Genomic DNA, 24551 nt, shown 5'->3' on the forward strand with positions numbered 1-24551 from the left:
AACTACTTGGGCAAGAAAGTGTATTGGACTACCGAATAAAATGCACAAATACTTATTCATATACATAACACTGTAATCCTTAGGGAAGTTGATTTATTTCTTAGCCTGTGAAATGCACTTGTCCCTCAGGTCACTTCCGATTGCCGTCGATCGACCATCTCATTCGGCTACTTCTGATTGGCTCTACATATCACCTTTCCCTCCTGAAAAAATAAGTCTTGCCCCTTAGATGTAACTGATGGTATTCAGAGAAATGCCGTCTTCTTGACAAACTGGTACCACATAAAGTATTAATGGATACCAGATAGAATTATTAATGTACACTACCTAAGAGTACGGAACTAATTTTAACAGTTGAGATCATGAGTCAATTGAAGCTAGACCACTATGGAAAATCTGGAAGCACTGGACGGCTGTTTCGTCCTATTGTGAGACTCCTCAGCAGTGGATTAATTATCGAAATACTTTTTTTCGTTCAAATAATTTTGGTTCATTCGACTCTTTCTACTACCTTAACGTGTTGTTCGGGTTTGACTATCTTAATGATTCAGCCGAGCTATGTTGGCTGGCAAACTTATTCCTTTACGTCCCATCTTGCCAGGCAGGTTGGTTGGGGAACGGTAATGGTTAAAAGCAGAAAACTTGAAGCTTGAGGGAGAAGACGTACTGCTTAATGTAAAGAGCTATGAAGACGATAAGGTGTTTCCCTTAGACAACTAGCTTCTGTGGCGATGCTACCATTTCACAACGTAAGGAAAGAGTGAGAAGACGTTGATCCTAAAAACATTATATCTTACCGTACAGCACGTATTTCTGTCACCGGTTGTAAGCGCTTACAAGTGAAAAGGCTAAAACAACAAAAGCTTACTATAAAACGCAATTCATGAGGAGTTGTTCTTTGGCTTATCCAATCACGCTCACAAGTCACTAAGACCGCTACAAAATCAATTTTATTTCCAGGTCTTGAAAAAATATCCTTCCATACCATAGACAACTAGGAAGTCACAACGACCCTCATACCTTTAACAGCGCGCCAGATCATCTTGAACAAAAACTAATTCAAGTAACTTAAAAAATATAAATGTTGGTTAGTGGCAGAAACTTGCAAACTACAAATATGATAGGAATTTTCCAAGCGGATTTCACATTGAAAATCAATGCGTTTGATCCTATTCTGAAAAAAAGGTTTACGTTTAATTTCTTTTTTACACTATCAACTCGCTTTAGCAAGATAACGATTAGGATCAAGAACTACCGAATTCACCTTTTGTCCTAGTAGGAGACTCCTCATCAGTACAGATCTATGGCTTTGTCAGGGATCAGACTTAAACCAACTAAATATCTCAGCCAGCCCTCAATCTTTACGTCACTGAGAAAGGGATCGAGCAGTTCACATTTTTCATAACAAACAGTCCGCCTAAGCTGCAAATTGAACAATATTCACAAATTCTTCATACCATGAGTAAAGTTGGGTGAAATGAGTTAAAATCAGTAAGTAGGTATAATGAACGATTTTTTTTAATAAACCAAGAAATTCAACCATGAAACGAATAAGACTCCAATTCCTTCTGAATTAAGATTCTTAATAAGGATGAAACGGGAATCAACATTTTATTGACATAAAAACCTACCTGGACTTCGATTTATACTGTTATACAGCAAAATAACCTTACTGGACAGTCTATTCTGTATTTGAAGCAACCAGCACTTAATTATCTGTGGATATGTTGCTCCAAAGGAGTCTTCCTTCAAAATAATCGACACAATCAAAGGAACTGAACCCAAGGGAGTTCGATTAAAAAAAACTTAAGCACTGTTGAGGCGTTGGCGACCAACCAATGAAAGCTCGAACTCTGAGCGCAAAAACAACACGTCCAACCTCTCATCCTTCCTTGACCCTGATTCCCTCTTGTGGTATCTTCTAGTCTTGCTTTTTTTGATCATAGTTTTGTAATCCCAAACTGTAGTTATTATTTTTTAAAAACTTCTCAGGACTATTATTCAGTTATTAATGTGACCTTTATGTTCTTCCTTTTTTCCTATCTGTCAAACAGACAATTACCCTTCATAATTCTAACCCGTAAAACATGGCACAAATCCATGAAGTCACTGACAATTGGACTGTGCCATGCCGGTAGGTGTAGACTACCTGGTTGGGATTAGCGAGATGATAGCAATCGATGGTTAGAGACCTTGAATGACATGGCTCAAAATCGTTTGCAATGGCGGTGTATCCACTTTTTGAGTTCTCTCAAATTCTTCATGTCCCTATCCTTTTCTCTTTTCAAATTTATTTCACTGGATTATACTCCTTGAATAAAATCTTCAAACCCTAACCTTTCACATAATGCTTATACTCTTACTACTTCTAACACTATGGGATCTGAATCGACAACTGCATCTCTGTGCTAATGTGGTATGGCAACTCGAACCGATGTACGTAAGTACGAAGTTCTACGTTGTGACTGACTGAACCTGTAAATTATTCTTATTCTTCTCTAACCCCCTGATTATTACGCAACCTCATCTGATATTTAGAGTATCGTATCACTTCATGATGCAATCTTTTCTATCTCTCTATAGACATATATTTATCATACAACTATAAATACGAATGTAAAGCTTTAGTAAATGATTTCGTCAAAAAGTGAACTTCCTTTGCTAGATTCTTTTTTTCTATTAAAATTATCTGTTTAAGAAAAACAGAGGTTGAGATAAGAAGTAAAGCTAACTTAAACGTACAACACCAAGAGCTCTTTGAAAACGAACTAGCTTTATGAAAACTAATCCTCTGTGGCATTTCTGTAGATTTTTACGCTAATGAAGTTCCAAAGATATGATTAGATGGAAACCGTTGTTTATTAATAATGACTGAGCTTTGTTTTTTGTTAAGGGAATTTCCATGGGGTACCGATGACTATTTTAGAACAGTTAAGCAATGTACAAATATTTTGTTTTAAGACTCCGTAGTACTCTGAAAAGATCGAACTCATAACCATCAGTCCTAATATAGACCATATTATCCTTAGACTACTGAATTAGCATCCAATATTTCACAATTCCAACTTCAGTCAATTCCTTATTTATTGCCGACACTATACGATAACATTAGTGACGATTGTTTCACTTCCATTATGATCGAATTCCACCAAACACAATTGCTTGCTAAATCTTAAAGTTGGTCACTAGAGAGCACATGGTTTTTACTTATTTAAGTGAAAGAGGCAACTGCAAAGATGTTAAACGTTCTCTTCAAAAGATTTTAGAGGAACAACAAATACCAACAGACTGAGAAGAAAGATACCTTATCAAGATACCAAACAGAGGGGATCTCAGAAAGTGTGAGAACTACGGAGGCATAACATGGTTGTCAGTACCAGGAAACATTTTTAACACAAAGTTGTTGAACCGAGTGAAGGATTCCGTAGACGCTCAACTTTGATATCAATAGACTGACTTTCGTAAAGATTGACTGGAGAATCCTGGTTGACGACAGGAGTAAACAAGTATTGGGGATTTGTGAGACGAAACAGCAATTGATTAATTTCAAGTTCTCTAATCAATATTAGTTAGTAATGCAAACTACAATCAAATTTTCACCATTTCCATGAAATACTACGTGAAAAGTGTCAAATATTTAATTCTCGGGGTTTTGGATCAGAAACATAGTTGAGTTTCTATAAATGCTGCAACATCAATCACTGCCTTCTTGTGGCGGGGGTGTCCTTTACAAAATTGAGAGGACGAAAAGCGAATGTCCGGCACTTTAACCTGGTTGGTGGACACGGAAAGTCCACCTAGGGGAGTTGGAAAACCCTCATTCCAAACCAATGGTGCACATGGACTGGCTCCAGTATCCTGAGGGAACAAATGGCGTATGAACCAATTGTTGATCACCGGCTACCATGGGATTGTATCTCCTTACGATACTCCACTGCCTTGTGGACTAGACCTTCAGGTCAAAGGCTCCGGGTGTGGCCCCCTAAGAAAACCACCTGCTTCAGTTTGGGCACCTGGGTAGTATCACAGCCCTCAAGCAAATCGAATGAGATTTGTATGGCGCATATGTATCTGGTGCTTTCTTGTACCAATATTTATGTGTTTAAATAATAATAATAATAATAATCAATTGTTAAACAGGCATGACTAAGATGTTATTTTCCAATATGCTAATAAAATCAAGTGAAATATAAAGTAAGAAATGAGCAAGGGAAAAAACGAACAGATATATTCACAAATGTTTCTATATACAATAGAATCCATAAAAGAAGGGAGTATAATATTGAAAAAAGTGAATATTTACTCTTTTATTCATACAAATCAAAGTCAATACGTGTGATATTATAGAATTGTCCATCAGATTTCGTTGATTCACGTATTAAAATATTGTCATTGTCATTGAATGTTCCATCTTGAAGCCACGCCTTCAATTGTTCAGATGTATATGGTCCTTCAATCTCTGTATTTGGTTTATTTGAGCGTTTTAAATGCCACATGACTGAGGTATTATTATTATTGTCATCATGGTCAGTACCATCATGTTCTTCAGTTGATTTGATTTCATCTAAAAACCAATTTTGGAAATTTGAATATGAGTAGGGTTGACTATTTTGAATAATTAACTATATAGTCAGTCAGTCAGCTACAACATAGGACCAGGCACATATATGCATCGGCCCAAGTTGCCATACCTCATTAGCACAACAAGATGAACACCGTATCCATAGAAGTAGTTAATTTAGTGATGGTAGTATATAAAGGATATGTTGTATATAAGGATATAGTATGGGAAGGAAGAAAGTTACGAAGCAATTTTAGTCTCAAGGTTTAAAGGAAGATAAAGAGTGCATACACTTACGCCATTGTGATCGATTCTGAGCCATGTCACCTAGAGTCTCCAACCATTGGTTACGATAGTCACGCGGACCCCAACCAAGTAGTCTGCATCTGCCAACATGGCTCAGACTAGAAGTTAGTGACTTCAAGCACTGATGCCACGTTTTGGTTCGGCCGCCCCTACACTAGTCAGCATAGCGTGTCGTGGTAATCGGTACTCAGGCATACGTCACACGTGGCCCAACCATCTCAGTCAATGTAGATTCACAACCTTATCAACTGATTTAGCATTATTCTCTAATACCCTGTGTCTAAGCACTCCATTACTTACCCGGTGATCCCAGCAGATGCGGGCAATATTTCTAAGACATCTGTGATCGAATACTAGTAATTTACGAGTATCTTCTACTCTTAATCGCCATGTTTCACAGCCGTAAAGTAGAACAGAGCGAACTGCTGCGCAGTATACTTGTCCCTTAATTGATAGACGGATATCTCGTGTTTGCCATAGGTGACGTAAGTTGGCAAAAGCCAAACGAGCCTTTTGAATCCGTGCTGAGATTTTGTCAGACACCAACTCATTAGGGCTGATCATTCTTTGCATGGTGTATTTGATCTTGATAATCTATTTCTGAGCCTTGTGTACAGGATATTTGTCTTTAGACTAATACGACAAGTTTTATGAAAGTTAATTATTAATCTTACCCAATAATTAACACAGTATGTTCTATGCTTACTACAGGTGTCATACAATACTTAACTGACCCTAGATGTTATGACTTGTCATTAGAATTTCTAATAACTACTTGACCTCAGGGACACAGTCATAAATACGATTTTGAAGATGATTATCACCACAAATCAGTACCAATTAAGTAGACACAGATTTATCAGAAATTCTTATTTCCTATCAAATATGAAACTTGATCATTTTTACAAATCTTATAGGCTAATACAAGTTGTTAGCCATATATACAGGTCGACAAAACAGATGTGTGCTTTAACAAGTCGTGCAGGATGTATGAGAAGAATTATATTTAGTTTTAATCCTATGTATACTGCTATTAACCAATGGAACTAATGTACTTGCCGATGAAGCTTACAAATTTGTGTAACATCCTACTGTATGCTATTCATAATTTATTTATTTATTTAAACACATAAATATTGGTACAAGAAAGCACCAGATACATATGCGCCACACAAATCCCATTTGATTTGTGTGAGGGTTGTGATACTGCCCGGGTGCCCAAACCGAAGCAAGCGGTTTTCTTAGGGGGCCACAACCATAGCCTTTGACCTGAAGGTCTAGTCCACAAGGCAGTGGATCATCGTGAGGAGATGCAGTCTCATGGTAGCCGGTGAGCAATGATTGATTCGTACGCCATTTGTTCCTTCAGGATACTGGAGCCCATATGCACCATTGGTTTGGAATCAGGGTTTTCCAACTCCCCTAGGTGGACTCGCCTTGTCCACCAACGCGGTTAAAGCGCCGGACATTCGCTTTTCGTCCTCTCAATTTCGTAAACAACACCCCCGCCACGAGAAGGCAGTGAGTAGGACTTCCCTGGCAGAGGCTATATATTCGCTGGCCATGTGAGAGCATTTCGAGAGGGAGAGCGGACTCTCCTGAGTCTCGGCCGTACCAGGGTATTTGGGGGCATTCATAATTATGACAGACCGATAGCTGAATTATATATATAATGTAGTCTATTGTTATGGTTTCTCTTATTGCTTAGTATTCTTGGACACTCCTTCACTCGACAAGTTCCCAAAACAGAACACGGTTGAACATGAATGCAAGTACATTCCAAATAACAAGGGTGGGTGGAAGTAGGAACCAAAATAAGAAAAAAGTTAGTATATTTGAAACTTTTACATAAGATTCTACACTCTTCTCTAAGTACCCCAAAGGGCTGGTTAGTCAAGAAATAGCCAATCAGCGTACCCAAACACAATCCTGAACAAAGCATGCTTTGATCCAATCTATATCCCCCTAACACATGGATGATTAACTGTGACTATGAGCAATCTCACTGTCTCAGCAGCTAAAAGGTACTACTTCGACTAATGATTTTCTCGCTGAAAGTAAAAGGCATCAAGAAGTTACAAACATTTGCGAAGTGAACCAGTGGATATGGTGGAACCACTGGATGAAGTCTTAATTTTAAATATAAAGTACCTGATGGCGAACCAGTAGTTGGTGTAGCGCCAATCTTCATTGTGGTTGGAATATTTATCACAAATCTCCGGACACTCTCTACCCACACAATGAAGTTTAGAGTGAACACAGTACCATTTCGTGACTTTTATTCGTCTTTTTAAATTGTTTCCTATTCACTTTACTTCACCTCTTATTAATTTAACCTTACAGCATTGATATCGTCTAATAACTGAGACGAAAGCATATTTGTGTTCAGTCTTACAATTTTGTTTTTTCACTATAAATAAGTACATCATAAGATGATCAAGCGAAGAGTTAACAACATTTAACATTTAATCTAATCAATCAAAAGTATTTTAACCATGAAGTGATTCCGGATACATAACGAGAGAAATAGGATAAGAAAATATGAAAGGTCTTGGTCTACCTATAGTTAACGGCTTTTTAGTGACTGATGTTTTGTAACATTTACGCGCAAATATCCTTGAAGAAGTAAAATGAATAGATTGCCCCCTAAATGCCCTGGTACGGCTGAGAGTATGAGGGGCCACCCCCTCTCGAAATGCTTTCACATGGCCACGCGTATATAGCCTCTGTCAGGGATGTCCTACTCGCTGCCTTCTCGTGGCGGGGGTGCTGTTCACGAAAGTGAGAGGACGAAAAGCGAATGTCCGGCGCCTTAACCGGGTTAGTGGACACGGAAAGTCCACCTAGGGGAGTTGGAAAACCCTGATTCCAAACCAATGGTGCATATGGGCTCCAGTATCCTGAAGGAACAAATGGCGTATGAATCAATCATTGGTCACCGGCTACCATGAGACTGCATCTCCTCACGATGATCCACTGCCTTGTGGATCAGACCTTTAGGTCGAAAGGTCCGAGTATGGCCCCCTAAGGAAACCACCTGCTTCGGTTTGGGCACCTGGGGAGTATCACAGCACTCACACAAATCAAATGAGATTTGTGCGGCGCATATGTATCTAGTGCTTCTTTGTACCAATATTTGTGTTTAAATAAAATAAAATAAGGTCTCGATAAATGTTTATTTTCTAGATCAAACATGGAATCTATAGTTATTTCCTAGATGATGAATATATTGAAAGTTACTAATTTTAATGTCACCGTGATACGAATTAAGAATCACCAACCATATCTAAGTGGATTACAAAAAATTCTATTTCATTTCAATTATTCACATAATCAGAGTCGTAGATGTAGCAAAATGCCTTAGAAAATTACAAAACAACACTGCCTTAATAAAATTTGAAACCAAAAAGCTGAAAGCTGTAGTCTTCAACATTACCGCTACGATCATGTTTACAAATTTTACTACAAAGTATAGATGGTAAAAAAGAAGGTAAAAAAACAACAAACCTTTATTGTCAACTTGCTTTTCATCAAATGCCTGACCGAGGACTTCAAGTTCATCATCTACAGCAAATTGTTTTGTACATTCTATCAATTTTTTGATATCATCGAATGTTTTTTGATAAACATCGAAATCTCCGCCTTGAACAAGCTGATCAGCTAATTCAGTAACGCGAATCAACCCTTCTGGATCGCCGCTGGAAAATGTTTTTTGGAAAAAATATCTGAATGTAGTAAATATAACTTTTAAGGATGAAAATGTTTTTTTAGAACAATTCGTTCTGAATATACAAGTATGACTCTTACTACCTGGAAATTTCAAGAACCTAGTATATTATGAGTAATACAATAAATGTACACTAGTACACATATGAATTGGACTTAGACAATATTCCGGTTCCATAACGTGAATCTACGACTTAATGATTTTTCAATCCAACTAATTTGGTTTGGACGTGGGGTTAGTTCTTTTTACCGTTTACACCAGAAATGTGAGATAAAACAGTGTATGAATCTGTTTCGCTACAATGTTCTACTAGAATGATACATTTATTGAATTTTAAAGGATACGATTGTTGGAAATTAACTATTTTAAGCCTGATCTGTCTAAAGACGAGATCTCCAAGTCCTCACACTACACTGGTCATAGAAAAATTATATTAGGCTTTTTATAACTTCAGAAGCTATGACCCCTCTTTTCTATTTATCCGCATTTTCCCAATATTCTGTAAGCAGACATTTATCTTCTATATATAAACTATTTCCACTTAACTATTTCACATTACTCATTGGACTTGGAAACGCTTACGACCACTTTTTAAATGATGGGACATCTATTTTAGTACAGACTTGTGTGTGATAAATAACTACAAATACGACTTTACCGTTCCAGTAAATGACATTTTTAATTCAAAATGTTTCGATGAGTTTCTCTAATTGTATAAAGAGTGAAATATTTCCCCATGACGTTTATATCATTATTCCCTTTCACCACTGATGAATAAACACTAATTTCAAAATTAGGAAAAAAACGGAAAGCTATACTTTACTTCCTATCACAATCGTAATAAGTTGTTTAGACATAATCTCTAACACAACATATACTGGAATACGTATACCATAATCACAAGTACAACATCATATGTGACACTTACGTCTGAGCTTCAGTTTTCGGATTTTTATTTTTTAGCCAGCGTTGACTGGCTGAAGCAGACTTTTTAGAATCTGAACAGGCACCCATACGTCTAATACTGCGCAGAACGGTCTCAGAAGGTTGCAAATAAGATAGGAGTTCTTGGTACAAAGTGAGTTTCTCCTCTTTACTTAGCACTTTTCCACCAAGTTCATCGCTTATCGATGTGTCTTTCAACGAATTCTTTTCTTGATTTTTCTTGACTTCCAGCCAATTAATATCTTCTAACCAGTTATCACGAGCATCAACTTGCTATAATAATAGGAACCGTTAATCATAATTTTTCTACCAACTTTCTTGAAAATGAAAGTGCCAGCGGAGTCGAAGTGTCCGTCTTCCTCAAGCTCTTCTTTCATGTTAAATGGAGTTATTTTAACTTCATCATCATACTCTAAAGTCGTAGCTTCCTGACCTTGTAGAATAATATACAGTAAATACTCAGATACCATCTATATCCGCTTCATGTAATCGGAAACAATCTTTATCGTTATAGTCTTCTTCATCACTGTCCAAAGATGGTTTTGACAATTTCAAAGGTTTTGATAACTCTTCGCTGGTGATCTTACTTCTAGTTAAGTAGTTGGACAGATATGACATACCACACCTAAGCCAGAGCGTTTCGACATGCGACTGGATATTTATGTTAATAAATAGTTAACGCCTCCCACGGCTGTAATAAGGAAAAAGTAACAAAAGTTAGAAATGCATCTAGGTTACCAAAAGATTGTAAATTTTATCGCTAATCCCTTGCATATATTTCAATCTATCTGTAACACTAAGTAGATTACAAAACAAGACCATAAGAACGCAAGAGCCTTTGACCTAAAGGTCGAATCCACAAGGCAGAAGAGCAACGTTAGAAGATGCAGTCTCATGGAAGTGAATAACAATAGGTTCATACGCCATTTATTCCTTCAGGATCCTGGAGCCCATGTGCACCATGGGCTAGAAATCAGAGTATCCCAACCTCCCTATGTGGATCCTTCATATCCACCTACCCGGTTAAAGAGCCGGACGTTTTTCTTTCGTCCTCCAAATTTCTTAAACACAAGGCAGTGAGTAAACTTCCCTGTCATGGGCTGTATACGCGTGGCTACGTGGGAGCACTTCGAGAGGAAGAACTGACTCGCCACGCTCCCCATACCACAACACTCAAGAGCTACAAAACAGATACATAATGTAAACCTGAGAACTATTGACCCGTAAACCTAGCTGGCGTGGTTGGTAAAATTTTAGAAAAGATTATTCGGAAGTTGAGTATCTAGATTGAAACCAGATTTTTTTCTGAAAAGCAGCACGGTTTTAGAACAGGTTATTTCTGTCTTACTAATATATTAGTAGCCTGTGAAAATTGGTGCGCTCTTAAAGACCAGAACCTATCTATAGATGTAGCCTATATTGACTTTGGTGAAGCTCTTGACAAAGTTCCTCTCAACCGGCTGTTATCTAAGTTAAGTAATATCGGGATTGGAGGTAACATATGGATAAAAGACTTTCTAGTTGAGCGTTAACAAAGAGTACGGGCGAACTCCAAGTTGTCTAGCTTGGAAACTGTGTTTAGCGGATTGCCTCGGGGTGCAGTTTTGGGGCCTGTGTTGTTTCTCCTGTATGTAAATGACCTTCCTAGTGTCCTATCATCACCGGTGCATTAAGATGCACATTGGTCGCCAAGGTACAGATACATACATGGTGAAAAACAGTGAGCTACTAGTTATCTAGACACACAATGACTTGGGAGTCATAGTTAGCCAAGACCTAAAAGCCACTGCATGCTCCCATGTAACAGCCACCAAAGGTCTTCGAACCCTATGGTTTATGTGTTAGTCTTTAGCCATATCGATGCTAAAACCTTTCCGACTTTGTATACGGTGCTCGTTCGTCCTAAACCCCAGTACTGCATGTAAGCAGCTAGTCCCTGTCTTAAAAGAGACAGTGGGCTGTTGGAAAAGGTTCAAAGGACCGCAACTAAGATGACTATTGGAATAGCAAAGCTCCTGTATGATAACAGATTAGCTAAACTAAACCAATTCTCATTTTCATATAGAAGAATCAGACACGACTTGATTAGTTTTTAAATAGCTTGGTGGTAAATTCGCATCTGATGTGCCCTTACTTTTCTTGTCTCCCAAAACAGAGAATTTACGAGGACACTTAAAATGTTCACAAGCCCAGAACAAGCTACTTGTCGCTGACGACCTTATCCTAAGACACGTCTGTTCTTGGAGTAAGGCAGAATGTTGTCTCATCGTTGGAGACTTCAATGCACCCCATATAAACTGGATAGAGCTCACAGCTCCATGTGGGGGTTTCGATAGCGTCCTTTTGTCATCAATTATTCAATGTGCACTTGTACAATGTATCGTTAAGCCGACGCATATAGACTTGGAACATAATCCGTCATTGATAGACCTTGTCCTCACACACCACTGTGAAGATATCGTCGACATTCAACACCTTCCCCCACTGGTGAATAGTGACCATGTCGTACTTTCCTTTAAGTTCCGGATACATGGTATAGAATTTGCATCTGCTCCACCCCGTCCTAATATCTGGAGAGCTAATATTCCGGCAATCAGGGACTATGCTATCTCGATTGACTGGTCAGTCGATGCTGATGGATCGATTGATGATGCATGGAATAGGTTTAAGTCTACGTTCGAATCCGTAACTCAACCGTTTATCCCATGGTCAGCACGTAAGCTATCATATTGCTCTCCATGGATTAATAAGGAAACCCGGAAGCTGTTGAAGCGTAGGAAACACTTCTGGGACTTATTCTTGTCAACAGGTCAGGCATCATTTAAGTGAGAATATAAAAAAATCCGGAATATATGTAAAAAGACCATAGCTAAATCCCGCACGGCTTACGAACGACAGTTGGCATACGATAGCCGTACCTGTCCGAAGCGACTGTTTTCGTATGTTAAAAGGCGGACGAAACGAAGTGATGGTATCCCCTCGTTACTGTTAAGCGAAAATTCAGCTTTATTGGCTGGATCTCATCTAGCGAAAGCGGAGACATTTGCTAACTATTTCAGTGAAGTCTACTCTACGTGTAGTGTTACAGCTACTTGTCCCGTTGACAATGAGATACCAGCCATAGGACCTTTACACGTGACAGAGGATATTGTTCTTCCTTTGATAACTAACCCAAAACCTTGTAAGATACCGGGCCCCGATGGGTTACACCCACGTTTGCTGTCATCGCTTGCGGACATTATCTCAAGACCGCTCACGATGCTCCTCAACATGTCCCTTTCACAGGCTCAACTACCTAGAGACTGGAAAGACGCCATAGTTAGTCCTATATTTAAGGATGGTCAGAGACGGACCGTATCTAACTACCGGCCTGTTAGCCTGACCAGCATAGTGGTTAAGTTACTTGAAAAATCAATTCGGGCTAAGCTACTGAGTCACATAGATTCGTACAATCTGTTAACTCCCGAGCAACATGGGTTTCGTAACAAGCATTCATGCTTGACTAACTTACTCATTGCGAGAGAGGATTGGACAGCTGCCCTAGACAACGGCCTGTCTGTCGACGTGATATTCATAGATTTTAGCAAAGCGTTTGATAAAGTTTCACACTTAGGTCTTATGCAAAAGCTCTCGAGCTTTGGAATAACAGGTGCTATACAGGAATGGATAGGAAGCATCTTATGTGACCGCAGACAGAGAGTGAGGGTCAATGGAACTCTATCCGAATGGAAACCGGTCAAAAGTGGTGTACCCCAAGGCACCATCTTAGGCCCTTTACTTTCCCTTCTGTATATTAATGAACTACCTTTATTACTTAAGTCGTCGACGTTATTGTTTGCGGATGATGTTAAAATTTGGAGAACAATAAGAAATGAGACTGATCGTTGTTAACTGCAAGCAGATTTAGACGAATTAGTTAGGTGGGCTCATGATTGGGGCCTGGAAGTTAATTCCAGGAAGAGCGTGTTCATGCACATCGGGCACGATATTAGTTACCACTATACCATTAATGGTACATCTCTTCCACGCGTTCAAGAGCACAAAGACTTAGGAGTAATTATAAGTCACGACTTGAAAACTACTACGCACTGCAATGCGGTTGCTTCCAAAGGCTATCGTGCGCTATGGTGGCTTCGCAGGGCATTTAAATGCTTCGACGAGGATATGTTTCGAATTTTATATCCCACCTATGTAAGGCCACACTTAGAATACTGTATCCAAGCAGCTAGCCCTTGTCTGATAAAGGATACTAAATCGCTTGAGCGTGTCCAGCGTGTAGGGACAAAATTAGTAAAGGGTCTTTCTAAACTCCCTTACGATGAGCGTTTAAAACGTCTAGACCTTTTCCCCTTATCTTATCGTAGGACGCGAGGTGACCTTATACTGGCATTTCGTATCTTTAATTATGATCTGGGTGTTAATGTCTAATCTTTTTGCTCCCTCCAGCACTAATAATTTCCGAGGTCATAGCAAGAATGTTCTGAAACCGCGATCTAATAAACTAAAGGTGGGGTCCCGTTTTTCTCATCGAGTGGTCAATGACTGGAACGCTTTACCAGAGCAAGTGGTATCAGCACCATCAGTGAACATTTTCAAGAAGAAGCTGGACCTTCACTGGAAGGAAATCTGTCAGGATTAACACAGGTTCATCAACCTACTATCCTTATTACTGAAGACTGAAGCTGACTATCGACTTTCCCATCGAATCATCAAGGAATGGAATTCAATACCTCAACACGTGAATGAAGTTCCGTCTGTCGACGATCTCAACAGAAAGTTGGATCAACTGAGAGACCACCACTGTCAGGAATAACACAGACCACCTGTCCATTCCAAACTGAAACTGGAAAATAATGTGTCCACTGTGAAATTCATGTTATGTACTTGTAAACGGCCATAAGCAGCACAGTAGATGATGAATGGCTTATTTCACGTGTTTGTCCAAGTCTCAGTCTTTTCATTTATTCGAATTACTTGACATAACTTGCTGCAATACATTAATTGGTTTGAATTACTACGAAACCCGCGAGTCCAGAATATTTTACTGCTACGCTTATCAACGGGACTATTTCAATTATAGCTCTAAAATTTTATTGTTTCGAAAGGTGTTTATTAAGATTTTGAACTTTTCGACTAATTACATGTTACTACTCGCAAGCGCACTTGCGAGTAGTAGATATTTGGATAACCAAAGTATTATACAGATCTCTAAACTTAACTGAATTATGGAAAAGTCGGTACTTTATTAAGGACTAATAAAACCATCTCACCGGTGTATTCTACGGTGTCACGGTAAAAAAGTTAGAGCCTTTTCAAAGTTGCCCGCCGTTTTGTTTTAACGACCTTGAACGATTTGACAAGAAGCGGTCATTCCGTATTTGAGTTGGCTAGGGTCTGTTGGTTGTCCTTGGGGTTGCACGAATATCAGGTTTTCTCGTATTTGAGTCGTATTTTGCTGCAGTAAATTCGCGAAATCAATGCGACGATAGGTTCACATACACCGTCTTTCTTACTTGTTGGAACAGAAATGAAGATGTAGCTGTAAATAATTCCCCAAAATCAATAGCTTTCTGAGTGTTCGACATTGGATGCTGACCACGTTGTTCAAGTGGACTTGTTTAACTGAAGGCTTTCGGTCATGCATCCGTACCAGATCACGTTTCGACTCGGCGTGGAACACAGCTCCTACGTTCACTAGCCAGCTTAGAATAAACGCTTCGCGATATATTGATAACGTATCAAATATATCTTTCCTACCTCTTCTCGTCCGACTTCTGATTTCTATTGTGCGGAAGAAGTTTCGAATATAGAAGGTGCTACTGATCGCTAGTTGTCAAACTAGAATACCAGTCGTATCCTCAGTGGTGAGACCGACGTGATCTGGTACACCAAGCCAATAAACTGTGAGTCTGTTCCTTTTTGGAATATTATTATTCATTGTTATTCTTTATTTGATTTATATATATTGTGATATACTTTTTTTCCTTCTCCAGTTTTTCCCGGATATATTTTAATTAGACATTTTTCGTTCTTTATATTACTATGACGGAACAGTCACCTAAAGTATTTAAGTTAAGGACTACTCCCACGTCATCAATTCAGTTTACTCCCTTCTGGCTTGATAATATCGAGTCCTGGTTCTGCTACGCAGAAGCCGACTTTAACGGCCACGGCATTACAGACTCACGCTCACGATTCCTCGCGGTAGTTAAGGCGTTACCGCGCGAATTCAACAGGTACGTAACACCTAGTATGTATACTAGTGATGTTTCGGAACCATACGAAACGGTAAAACGGTCGATCCCAAAACGGGGAGATCTAACCGATCGACAACGGTTGGATGAACTACTCAATGATATCGACCTGCAACATGGTTCCGCGACGGACATGTTGTTAAGGATGAGAGAAGTAATAGGTCAAAGAACTTTCGACGAAGGCCTATTCAAACAACTTTTCTTATCCAAACTCCCAAAACAGGTGGAGGCAGTTCTCGTCTCGTTCCCAAACAACGCCGTAGACGAACTAGCCACATCTGCCGATAGAATTCTAGAAATTACGAAGTCTACTAGCGCTGAGGTCTTTTCAGTCAAAGAAAAGCCTAAAACGACCCCGAATGACATTAACGAATTATGTCATACACTCACCCGATACCTTAGGTTTCGCAATGACCGTAGTCGGTCAAAAAACCCGCGTAGAAGTGTCTCACGTATGCGATCTGCCTCTCGACCACGAGAAACAGATAATCCCGACTGGTGCTGGTATCATAACCAGTATGGTAAGTCCTCCAGAAATTGCAAGAAACCCTGCAATTATCCGAACTCCAAATCCACGGACACGAAAAAACACTCAGTAAACTTCCAAGCCGGCACGCGTTTACGGCAACCGTTGCCGGCGAACACAGCCGTCTGTTACATGTCACGGATGTGACCACGAAAGTTCGCTACCTCGTCGACACTGGCGCAGAAGTTAGCGTTCTTCCAGCAAATCCCAACGACAGACTTCGGGAGTCTGTTTTAAGTTTACAGGTGGCAAACGGAAAGCCGATCGCTACTTACGGTAAGAGGTACGTCTACCTTAACGTGGGTTTACGCAAACCCATACACTGGATTTTTGTTGTTGCAGATGTCTCTATGCCAATCATTGGTATAGACCTGTTACAATCCCACAATCTACTAATTGACACACGCTCACGAAGGTTAATAGACGGGAAACACTAAGTTATCCGTTTGCGTAACTTCTTTTTCTGGTTGCAGATTATCTCCAGTCACAATTGAGCACACCATAGACCCCCTATACTAATCATTACTCGACAAATACTCCGGGATATTCCAACCGCAACCGAAAATGCCTCGTGTAACCAGCAATGTTACACATCACGTCTCGACTACAGGGCCACCTGTATTCTCGAAAGCCCGCCGACTGGCCCCCGAAAAGCTTAGGTTAGCTAAAAACGAATTCGACCACATGATAGACTTAGAGATAATTCGACCATCAAATAGTCCATGGTCATCTACATTGCACATGGTCCCTAAAAAGGACAGCAATGATTGGCGGCCAACTGGTGATTATCGGCGTCTGAATGCTAATACCATTCCCGATCGTTACCCGTTGCCTCATATTCACGATTTGACAGCTACCTTGAAAGGTACAACTGTTTTTTCGAAAATCGACTTAGTTAAGGCTTACAACCAAATACCGATGGCAACCGACGACATTCCTAACACCGCCATCATCACTTCTTCCGGCCTCTACGAATTTCTACGAATGCCTTTCGGCCTAAGAAATGTGGCTCAAACCTTCCAAGGGTTCATAGACGACGTCTTCCGAGGTCTCAACTTCGTACATGCGTATGTTGATGACTGCCTCATAGCAAGTCCGGACAGAGAATCACATCTCCAGCATCTGGACATTGTTTTCGATCGACTCCAAAGACATGGCATTACTGTAAACATTCAGAAATGCCAAATCGGAACTAATTGCTTAGACTTCTTAGGACACACTAGTGATGCCCAAGGCATCCGACCCCTTAGAAGCAAAGTGGCGGCCATTCTGGATTACCCAGAACCGACCACGATTAAGCAGTTGCGAACCTTCAACAGCCTGGTAAGTTTCTATAGACGGTTCATACCTAAATGCGCATCTCTTATGAAACCGTTAACCGATCAGCTTCGTGGAAATGCAAAATCAATTAGTCTAGACGACACCGCTCGAAAAGCATTCTCCACAGTTAAGGAACACATCGCTAAGGCAACCCTGCTTGCGCATTAAAACACTCAAGCACCCATTAGTATCGCCTTAGACGCATCCGACTCAGCAATCGGAGAAGTCTTACAACAATAGGTTAACAACTCATGGTAACCTTTAGGATTTCTATCGAGACGGTTGCCAGACGCGGAATCTAGGTACAGCACTCTCGGTAGGGAACTCCTAGCTATGTATTGTGCTGTGCGGCATTTCCAACATTCTATCGAAGGAAGAGAATTCACGCTTTTTACCGATCACAAACCTCTTACCTTCTCTTTAAGTTCATCTTCAGATAAGTACTCGCCGCGAGAGTCTCGACAACTGGACTACATATCGCAGTTTACTCCAGATATACGACACATTTATGGAGCAAACAATGTAGTCGCAGACGCTTTGTCTCGTATTAGTTCCTTGAACAGTTTCCAGGGAATCGACCTTCCTAAACTCACTCAGCTTCAAGAAGAAGACATTGATCTTCAGCATGAGTTATCCTCGACAACTCTTAAACTAAGTATTAAGCAGATGGGAACAGGTAAGGAAACCTTACTTTGCGACACATCTACAGGTAGGGATCGTTCAATAGTACCAAAACATTATCGACGCAACGTCTTCAATGCGTTTCACAATCTTTCTCATCCAGGTGTTCGTGCAACAATCAAGCTTATAGCCGAACGGTTTTGCTGGCCTGGCATGAATAAAGACGTGAGGGAGTGGGCACGCTCCTGTGTAAGCTGCCAGAAATCTAAGGTCATACGACACAACAAGTGTCCCTTAGGCTCTTTCAAAACCCCTGACGCTCGTTTCGACCACGTCCATCTAGATTTGGTAGGACCGTTACCCGATTCAAACGCATACTCATATCTCTTAACATGCGTGGACCGTTTTACTCGGTGGCCACAAGCAGTACCTATTAAGGACATTACTGCTGAAACTGCGGCCCGCGCTTTCGTCGAACGATGGGTAGCAAATTTCGGCTGCCCTTCAACCATCACTACAGACCGCGGACGCCAGTTCGAATCTGGACTTTTCTGTTGTCTGACGTCACTACTAGGAATCACGCGCTTCCGAAAGACCGCCTACCACCCACAAGCAAACGGGTTGGTAGAACGTTCTCATCGACAACTAAAAGCTTTGCTATCAGCTACAAAAGTTTCACAGTGGACAGACGCTCTTCCACTCGTCTTGCTAGGTATCCGCAATGCAGTGAAGGCTGACATTGGGTACACTGCATCTCAACTCGTTTATGGAACGACACTCCGACTTCCAGGAGAATTCGTAGATCCTTCCGCTTCTTCATTGAACATGGATCTAAACTCTTACACGAATAGGCTTACAAACGCTATGCGTTCAGTTAAACCTGCTCACACTCGATCTCAATCAACTGATGTTTTCGTTCAACCTGACTTACGACATAGTACACACGTCTTCGTTCGTCGAGACTCACATCGACGACCTCTCGAATCAGCATACGAAGGACCCTTCAAGGTTCTTCAACGTGAACCTAAGCACTATGTAGTCGATAAGGACGGTACGAACAATAGCACCAGTATTGATCGGCTAAAAGCTGCGTACTTAGAAGGAAACCCTACCTACGTCGACTTTCCTTCGGTACTATCGAACTTGTAGTACCCCATACGACAGCCGACACACACCTTGACTCTTCGCCAACATCGGAAAATAAACCTAAAACAACGCGTTCTGGAAGAAGAGTAAGAGTACCAGAACATCTTAACAACTATTGCACGTAGGACACAAACTTAATCTCGAATTCCCTTTTCATTATTTTTTATAAAAAAATTTTTTTTAATATGCTCATTTTTTTATTTATTTAAAAAAACACAAAACATTTTTATTTTTTTGGGCGTACTTATATTTTTTTATATATAAAAAAACAAAAAAAACTATATTTTTTTCCGATCGCTTTTATACTGTTGCAAGTGTATTAATTTATTTTTTTTCCCGCTCATCCTGTATCCTTACGCAAGTACGAGTGTATTTTCAACATGCACTCACACGTTCTATTTTTTCTCTTTTCCAGGACGGCTGGAAAGGAACGACGAAGTTTCACAAGGAACCGAAATTTTCATTGTTCTTTGTTTCCTTATTGCTATGTTGTGCATTATGGTCCCTTAGTGTAAGGAAAGACGATCAGACGCTGCTAAACGAAGCAAGCTATCAGAAGAGTGTTAACCAACGACAAACTCGTTGGGTTTAAACTTCTGGCTGGTCCCGTCTTAGGGGCATCACTGTCTCACTAGGGGGGGAGTGATCTGTAGCTGTAAATAATTCCCCAAAATCAATAGCTTTCTAAGTGTTCGACATTGGATGCTGACCACGTTGTTCAAGTGGACTTGTTTAACTGAAGGCTTTCGGTCATGCATCCGTACCAGATCACGTTTCGACTCGGCGTGGAACACAGCTCCTACGTTCACTAGCCAGCTTAGAATAAACGCTTCGCGATATATTGATAACGTATCAAATATATCTTTCCTACCTCTTCTCGTCCGACTTCTGATTTCTATTGTGCGGAAGAAGTTTCGAATATAGAAGGTGCTACTGATCGCTAGTTGTCAAACTAGAATACCAGTCGTAACCTCAAAGATATCAAAGAAACAATATCTTTGCCATGAGCTTGTATACACTAGTAGATTTCTTTGTTTTCACTTTTTGTTGTTTTCACTCGATAAATAAATCGCTGAAAGTTTTTATAGACAAAACTAAGGAGTATTTCGTTTAACGGGCTTCCCGCATTTAGTAGTATTGTATGATCCACGTCCTTAAGTAGTGACCTAGGTACATTTGACAAATGAAAGAGAAATAACAATAAATTATGGTGAAATGCTGCCAGGCGTCCTTAGGGCTAAGTTAGGTTTCCTCTTGATGGACTCTTGGGAAGTCGCTTGGACTTCCCCAGTCAACAGTCCATTCCAAAATTTGACTACTCATAAAGAGTGGAAGGTGAGTCCACAGTTCATTCTGCTATATTGTGTCGCTAACTTTTTCCTGTACCCCCTAAACTCTGTGCTAAAACTGAGCCTGGGTAGGTATTCTTTGGATGTTCAAGAGAGTTTGAGGTGCTGTAAGTGTAAAGGTTAATTTCCTTTACATCCGACTCCAATAAATAACATCCCGTTACCTTTGTACTCAACGCAGACTAAATATAGTAGAATTATGGATTTACTCGAGACAATTCAGAAGCTCGGACACCAGTTATAGGGATAGTTTGTTGTCAAAATCTGAAATCGCGCGGATAGCAAGCACACGGGGAAACGAGTGATTGTGTGTGTCAAAAATCTGTATATATTTAGGAGTGTTAATCGATTGTTGATAAATTATTGATTATCTTTGTTTGCAATCAGTGAGAGAGTAGATTAAAGATCGATGTGCGTACACGCGCTCAATCAGACTCACACATAGTGGGTTACATGTTTAAACTACCGCTAGCAGACAAATAATACAATAGTTAAGTGTGCTTGCTACATAAGTTGTTAAAAAGCTACCTCAGAGACGACCATACTCTAATGGGTAAAGATACAATGGCTTGAGGGGATCCTTATAAGGTCTGGGTTCGAGTTCTTGAACTGATTTCATGGCTCACCCGTGGATAGGTCCAAGTGTGTTCCCATTTTTCCGATTGAGGGATGAACACTATATGATATGAAGAGAGGAATAAAAAAGCCAGGACAGACAACGGAAACTATTTCGAGGAAATTATTTCACGACATTCAACGCTTGTAAAATACTGACATTTGGTCCCCTACCTAATTTATTCATTTCCATATCCTTTTCTATTTCGCAGCTGTTGTAATTTAAACGCGACCTTTTGTACACCGTTTCTCTACACTAAGATCCAGGTTGCACATAATTATATTTTCACTTGTTTTTACATTGTGGTCGTGTTGTTCATCTATTTACACCGATCTAAATCAGCAATAAGTTAGTGTTCCGGTTGACTTGTTTTCCCCTCTCTCTTTCGCTTTTTAACCAATAAGTTGATAGAATAGTTTTCAATCTTCTTTCCAGTGCCGTTAGTGTTAATCCGAACTCACGTATTTCTGGCCTCTAGGTGGAACAAGGGTGTCTGTCTTGTCAAGGCCTTAATCTGGCCCCCGACAAGCCCACTCCTGTGTATCGTTTGGCGGACAGATCAAGGACGAAACATTGTGCCTATTTGTTTTATCTAGCGCTGAACGAAAACGTCAAAGGTTAGGTGGGACTTTTTACAGCCAAAACTACGAAAATCCGCCTCGACATTTTCAGTGAAAGACTTGCTTGAAATCCATTTTTGCCACAGTTAGCGCAACATTCTAGATGATAGGGTACCAAGACTTCCAGACTTTTACCAATTTGGGACACCTCCAGAGGGGAATTACCTAAGTCCTATATGTGGTCTTTGACATGTATAGAATTATGGTCTACTTTGTTATTAGTACGGCTCTAATAATAGACGTAATCCTAAAATTGTAGATTTATCATGATGTAACTGTCTGATCTATAAGATCTTACATGGAAGTCACATCATTGTCTACGCTGACTCGTCTTACCGTAATCATCACGAATATATGAGGAGAACACATTTAGGCTGAAGATAGAGCAACATATTTTATATCAATAAAAGAGATAACACACAAGAATGGCCACCCCTGTAAGGCTGAGCTATGCCCCCCGATAGATTGAATTTCGAATGACTGTCACCGCCTCCATCATTAAAGATCCTTTTTTAGTGTTACATGTTGAAAGTTTGTTTTCGCAGTTATCTCATATTCAGATTCGAGGGTTGTGGTTAGGATCCAGTTCCACTACACATGTCTCAGACGGGTTACTTGACACTTTTCAGTGTTGACAGTAAGTCCGTTGTTGTCCGTCCACCTTATAAGTTGAGTCAGATCCTCCCAAAGTTCCAGATTATTATTCTGGTTGTCAATTTCTCCTCAATGTTTAACAGCGTCAGTGTGAAGTAATAACTCGGATGATACTTGATGGAGAAGTTAATTCGTTTGGATTAAAAGTGAAGAGGTCCTTGTAAAGGACTCTGGAGGATTCCCACAGAGGATTCTGTAGCCTAAGAAAAAGTACATTATGCTCTGGCCCCAAAACGTTGATTATTTAGATATGAAGCGAACCGAACTATTAACGTTCACTTGATATCCAACAGTTTTAGCTTTTTGATGAGATATGTATGACCGGCCTTACCAATAGGTATTGACAGATCAAGTTGTCACACCTATAGTCTCCTTCCGATCAAGTACGATCACCCATCCACCCACAGCAGTCATCAGATTGGTTATGAAGGTGTGGCTCCTTCTGAAACTGTGTTTTTAGGGTGAAAAAATTATGGATAACAAGTAGTCACGTAAAACGGCACATATCAAAGACTTCATGACTTTTGAGGGTATTGAAAGAAGCACTACCGACCGGCAACTTGGAGGTTCATTTTATCTACCTCCTTTGAAAATTAGCGTGGTTGCCTCCTGCTCCTAATTGTCTGGGAACGTGCCTCAACTTAGTGAGTGTGAGAAAATTGCACCAAGTGGTATTGCCAAGATCGAAGCCGTTTCTCTCAGTATAGCAAATTGAACCATTTCCGGTCCAGAAGTGTCTAGGTCTAGATTCTACAGTTTCTTAGGTTTAATCTTGAAACTCCTATCAGGTTGCAGATGGGACCCTCACCGACGAGGATTGTATGCGGCAGCGGAAATGCATAAAGATATCTCTTGGTCCAGGGCTCTTTTGCGTCACCGTCGTTGTTGGCTGAGCCATCAGGACTTCAGAGCAGTGAAACTGCGGTTATGGCTTGTCCAAGAAAAGCTTCATGTCGAGATAAGCTTTTTGAACCGGAGACGAGCTTGCCGATCAATCCGATGTGATGCTGTGGCCTATCTCTTGACGTCTTTGTGAATTGGTTATATGGTGCGTCGAACTGCCCATACATGCTGAAACTGAATCAGTCTCAGTTTGGGATGGACAGGTGGTCTGTGTTATTCCTGACAGTGGTGGTCTCTCAGTTGATCCAACTTCCTGTTGAGATCGTCGACAGATGGAACTTCATTCACGTGTTGAGGTATTGAATTTCATTCCTTGATGATTCGATGGGAAAGTCGACAGTCAGCTGACAAGTAGCTTGTTCTGGGCTTGTGAACATTTTAAGTGTCCTCGTAAATTCTCTGTTTTGGGAGACAAGAAAAGTAAGGGCACATCAGGTGCGAATTTACCACCAAGCTATTTAAAAACTAATCAAGTCGTGTCTGAATGTAAGCGATTAGTGCATTGTACATCATCAACGATGATGATTTATATAGAATGATTGAGGATCTATTAGAGTTAGATGGAATTGGTGTGAGAGACCAACTAACATCTGAGTCACACCTCGCGGTCAGCACCTTACGTACATATCAAGGGTGCTCTGAAGACTGTAAAACAAAAGGGACGTTAATACATAAATATATTAGTTAAAGTAGATACAAGCGAAAGTAAGGCCACTACCACATGGGCCAGTTCATGGCGTGCTATTATCTGATGCGCGTTGATTATCTTTGACCCTGACAGGGATCGATAATCTGTTCTATATTCGGTGACTCAACTGCTGGATGATTTGGCTAGGGCCCACTGACAATTCAACGGTCCCACAGCATTTTAGCGATTCCCTCATAAGTTTCTCTTCGTACAAACTTCTGGGCTTGCGAAGGTTCAAGGTACAAATATTTTGAGCTACTCGATATAGAGTTTTTGTATCGCCAGTACCCAGTGACATAAATCTATCCCACATTC

The 24551-nt window shown here is 40.2% G+C and overlaps 1 protein-coding gene across 2 annotated transcripts; it reads right to left on the minus strand.

Moving 5' to 3' along the window:
- Positions 1-4211: 4211 nt before the first annotated feature.
- On the minus strand, positions 4212-14856 carry Smp_100130.1 (hypothetical protein; the record flags this gene model as incomplete). Of its 2 annotated transcripts, XM_018799795.1 has the most annotated exons (7): positions 14810-14856; positions 10160-10230; positions 10007-10121; positions 9854-9972; positions 9523-9812; positions 8375-8565; positions 4212-4564 (listed from the first exon to the last, which is right to left on the minus strand). In XM_018799795.1, the coding sequence occupies exons 2-7, from the start codon at positions 10184-10186 to the stop codon at positions 4308-4310; spliced, it is 999 nt and encodes a 332-aa protein (XP_018651550.1). In that variant the 5' UTR covers positions 10187-10230; positions 14810-14856. The 2 variants fall into 2 exon arrangements, with proteins under 2 accessions (XP_018651550.1, XP_018651549.1); XM_018799796.1 differs by having other exon boundaries at positions 4308-4564; positions 9854-9967; positions 10007-10230.
- Between the last annotated feature and the right edge of the window lie 9695 nt (positions 14857-24551).

This window comes from Schistosoma mansoni, chromosome 3 (genome assembly GCF_000237925.1).
Source record: "Schistosoma mansoni strain Puerto Rico chromosome 3, complete genome".
Classification (NCBI taxonomy): domain Eukaryota; kingdom Metazoa; phylum Platyhelminthes; class Trematoda; order Strigeidida; family Schistosomatidae; genus Schistosoma; species Schistosoma mansoni.